Source organism: Cariama cristata, unplaced genomic scaffold, assembly GCF_000690535.1.
Source record: "Cariama cristata isolate BGI_N322 unplaced genomic scaffold, ASM69053v1 scaffold9808, whole genome shotgun sequence".
In the NCBI taxonomy this organism is placed as follows: Eukaryota; Metazoa; Chordata; class Aves; order Cariamiformes; family Cariamidae; genus Cariama; species Cariama cristata.
The window spans coordinates 1-4,453 of NW_009630620.1; the positions used below are offsets into that span (position 1 = coordinate 1).

The 4,453-nt window shown below is 55.7% G+C and overlaps 1 protein-coding gene across 1 annotated transcript in view; it reads left to right on the forward strand.

Moving 5' to 3' along the window:
* The first annotated feature begins 659 nt into the window (after positions 1-659).
* The window catches only part of LOC104165863 (myosin regulatory light chain 2A, cardiac muscle isoform), a 4,402-nt gene continuing 608 nt past the window's right edge, over positions 660-4,453 (forward strand). Inside the window, exons 1-4 of the mRNA XM_009705622.1 lie at positions 660-872; positions 1,836-1,925; positions 2,364-2,439; positions 3,273-3,377. Coding sequence (XP_009703924.1) covers positions 786-872; positions 1,836-1,925; positions 2,364-2,439; positions 3,273-3,377 — 358 coding nt within the window. The 5' untranslated portion in view covers positions 660-785. The remainder of the gene's footprint in view (positions 873-1,835; positions 1,926-2,363; positions 2,440-3,272; positions 3,378-4,453) is intronic.

Sequence of the window (4,453 nt, forward strand, 5' to 3'; positions counted from 1 at the left end):
TGCAGGGTATGGGCTGGCTCCGGCTGCCAGAGCCCGGGATGGGGAGAGTTAATTGTGTGCGTCTCTTCGAGACCAAGGCATGCAAGTGTTTGGCTTAACTGGGTGACAGGTGCCTTGGCGGGGGGTGACACATGAGAGAGGAGCTCTGCATGCCTGCCCGGCTTTGTGGGAGCTCAGCATCCGCCTCCGGCCTCGTCTCGGCACTCTCGGATGGGACGCTGTGCCTGAGCTGGCCCTGCGGCATTTTGGCCACAGACTGGGTGGCCAGGCGGCTGCTTCTGTTCTTTGAGCATCACAAGCGATGGGACCCCGGTGCAGGCAGGGCAGGGGGGCTCCTCCGCTTCCAGCAGCCGAGCAGCATCCAGCTTTGCCATGCCAGCGCTTCGATGGGGCATGAAGGCTCCCAAAGACACCTGGCAGGATGGAGGTAAAACATCCATGTGACAAAGGCTTGGGGAACTGTAGCTGGGGATCCCCCCAGGCCAAGTCCTCCGGAGGGGAAAAGCCTGGCCCCAGCCCGAGTGACAAATGCAGGCGGGATTGCTCCTGTGCAGTCCCCGCCGTGGGTCAGCATCTCCAGCGTGGGAGCTGCGGGGCCGCCTGGCACTTCGTTAACCTTGAAACCCTCTCCGGCTCACATGTCACGTCAGCCAGTGACAAGGACAAGCTGCTATTCCAGATTAGAGAGAGAGGGACAGCGAAAGTCAGAGACAACAGGGTTGGGGGTGGCTAACTTACCTATTACAGCCAAAAGTGGGCATGGGTTATTTTTAACCTGGAGTGGGATGTATTTATTCTTTCAGCCCAGGGAAAGCGAGGGACTGCCTCCGAGACACCTCTCGCAGCAACATCGGCGGCTGTGTGAAGCCATGGTGAGTACCGAGAGCCTGAAGCTCCAGCGGGAAGAGGCAAAATCCATTAGTTTTTTCACCAGGATAGCTTTAATGGGCAGGGAGCGATGGAGGCAGCAGGGATCTGATGGCCAACGGTCCCTCCTGCCCTGGAAAGGGGGTGAGCAAGTCGGAGAGCATCTAGCTGCATCAGCAGCATCCCATGGGGAACAGAGAGCAGAGCTTTCTAACTGGGGCAGACTGTTTCAGGGTCCAAAGGCCATCTTTCTGCTTTCCCTTCCTCCACATAGCGAGAGGAAGGGCCGTCGTGTCCCCCGAAACCCTCTCGCTCTGCCTTCTCCTAGCAGATCCCCCGGATTAGAGAGAAAGGCTGCTGGAGCCCGTGGCTGGAACGAGGGATGACGGGCAGGGTGGGATGGTGAGCGGCTCTGTCCTCTGCTCCTCTTTAAAAGATACATTGAGCCATTTCTGGTTGTTTCAAGCCTCAGTGCAGGAGGAGGCAGCTTTTTTTATTAAGCAAACATTTTCACAAGTGCTGTGTTCTTAGCGAGAGGCACAGCAGGGTGAGGAAGCACCCGACGTCTACAGCCTTTGTGCGCAACCTCCACAGCGCGCTCCCGAACCTGGGTTTCCACCCAGGGAGATCTCACCCCAGTGCTGATCCTTTGACCTGCTGTAGCCTTTGGTGGGGAAGTGATTCCCCAACTCATCTTTCCTCAGACCTATTTGGCTAAATCCATCAGGAAAGCAAAGATGGAGCTGTAATTTAAGCAGGAATTTTAATGCCCCTCAGTAATTCGGAGGGTCGCGTATGCCCAGAGCTGCTGAGCAACGCACGGGGAAACCACCAAGCACCCAGCGAAGAGAGCACACCAGTCCAGAGCTACCGTGAAGGACTCACGACTAAGAATAGGGTAGTTTCATGCTTTTATTCCACGCCATAAAAAGCCAGTGAGTTAGTGATACATACTTGAACCCCTGCAGGCACCCAAGAAAGCCAAGAAGAGGATTGAAGGTGCTAATTCCAACGTCTTCTCCATGTTCGAGCAGGCCCAGATCCAGGAATTCAAAGAGGTAGGTGGGTTTGGTAGAAATGACCGAGGGTCCTTGATGCAACGTGACCTTCAGCCATTTCCTCAGCGCTTTCAGGTCGGTGACAGCTGGTTTGCACAAGAGGCACCATGCCCTGTTTTGAGACATTTTATTTTAAAAGTGAGAATAAAAACTCAGTGACATTGTTAAATACGGCATCACCTCAAAGCTTCCTAGGAGCATTGGGGTTTGGGTTGCCATAGGAAGCCATGACCCCGCAACGCCCAAGGGGGCAGGGGCCAGGGTTGCTCCTGGGTTAGGGTGATGGCTATTCGCTCCCTGGCTGGGTGAGGACCCCCAGAGCCCCATCCTGAGGGGGGGCCTCAAAGTGCTCTTGTCCCATCCAAGTCAAAGGGAGGAGGCGGCGGCTACTAAAGCTTTTGCAAAGGCCGACAACTCTCCCTCCTCCTGTGCTTCCAGGCATTCACCATCATGGACCAGAACCGGGATGGCTTCATCGACAAGGCAGACCTGAGAGACACGTTTGCTGCACTCGGTGAGCCCCCTTTTAGGACCCTTTACACTCCCCTCCCCAACAGCTTTGACGACATTAGACCTATTGCATGAGAAAGCAGCTGTGAGCCCCCATTTAACCAAGCCCTAGCCGTTAACTGGATCTCCTGTTTGGCTGAAAACCTCCTGATCCGATCCCACGTCTGTTAGCTGGTGAGATCCCACGCAGGGTGACTCAGAGCAGCTCCCGCAGAGCCAGCTCCTGGATTATACACAGCCAAATGCTCCCTGCCTTCTTGCGTGCTAAGAAGCAACTGGCTGTGCCCATCCCACAGCACCCCTGGGGGTATGGGCATCAGGGGGATTTACGGGATTTGTGGGAAGTCATGAAGTTGCCAGCTTGGCTCTCTCATCAAGGAGGCCAGCAGGAACCAGTGATGGGGCCCGGTGAGTCCCAAAGACAACTCAACTTCGGGTAAAAGGACGTAAGCATTCAATCATGTTCATTTCTGACACCGGGGGCCACGGGGAACCACAATGCTGGTGGTTTTAACCCAAAACATCTTCCGAGGAGGGCTAAAGCAGGTTGATCCATGGGGCAGTGAGGGAAGGAAGCAGCATAGTTAGTCCTTTGCAGCCCTCTTTTCTGTGATCCTGGAGCCTGAGAAGCCAGAGCTGGAGATGTCCAGCCCACTCGTCCTCTGCCAGCAGGCGATTCTCCCATCCTCACTTCTGCTACTGCTGTTCCTTGTCAGAGGTGGCTCCTCAGGGCTGTGCCGCTTGCCTCGGCTTGGGGAAAAACCTCCAGGTAAAGGCCCCCGTGGTGTGTCTTGTAGCAATTGGACATGCGGTTCACTCAATGCTGCTCTCTCCTAGGGCGCCTGAATGTGAAAAACGAGGAGATTGATGAGATGATAAAGGAGGCACCCGGCCCAATCAACTTTACCGTGTTCCTCACCATGTTTGGGGAGAAACTCAAGGGTGAGAGGGCACCTGGGGAGATGGCGGGGGTGGTTGGTGGGCACCCACACCATCACCCATATCCTGTCCCACCTGGGGAAGCCACCCAACTCCTAGGGCCTGTGTCACCCTTCCAGTTGAGACCCATCAGAGGCTCCTTGGAGGCCTCACATGGGAGCTGCTAAAGGAAAGGCAGGTGGCACTGACTGCCATACTGCAGTGTGCAGAACCTGGGAATTGGGTCCCAGCAAAGATGCCTCCCACACCATGGCCAAGAGGTGACATCTGGGGACAACAATGGGATACTTGTGAAATGATCTCCCTCACCCATCCCTCCCACATCCCTTTGCGCCACCTTCTTCCAGTGGCAGCACAGGGAACCCCCCCCAAAGATAATGCCTTCGGTGGGACCATCACCAGCAACAACCTCTCTCCCCAAGAGCTCCAGTCCTCATCTTCCAAATCCTAGACTTGGACACTCTCCCTGCCTCCTCGTCCTGAGACACTGCATTTAGGACTAACTCAGTGTCATGTACCCTGAGCAACTGTCCCCAGGGAAGCCGCTGTACCCCAAAACTCATGCTGACTTGCAATACCAACAGTCCCTAAGGCTGCCCATCCAGAGACTTGGATCTCATCCTGTATCCCCCCAACCTGTTGGGTGGTATAAGCAGGTCTCCGTGCCTCAGTTTCCCCAGCCATTTAAAAAACCCAACAGGCTGTGATGCTGCTGTCCCCATAGAAAGAGGAGACAGGAGATCTTGCAGCACCTCTGAGCCTGCTGTCACCAATGGCCACCCTGGCAAGGGCACTGGCTACAGCTTGACTTTGACCCAATGGTCTCATCCGGCTTCACCCTGTATCACTTTCACAGCCCAAGGCATGCAGCCTCCCCGCAGATCTCCAGGAGGCTCCGCGGCCCCAAGGGCCCGTGCCTGGAGCTCTATAAATACACCCAAAAGATTAGATAAGACGCCAGATGCCAAGGCGATGGTGACATAGTCTGCTTTGTGGGTACACCACGACCCTACGTCTGCTCCTCTACTTGCCACCACCCATGCTCGAGGCCCCAGCGGCAGGATCAGCGTTCCTGGGGG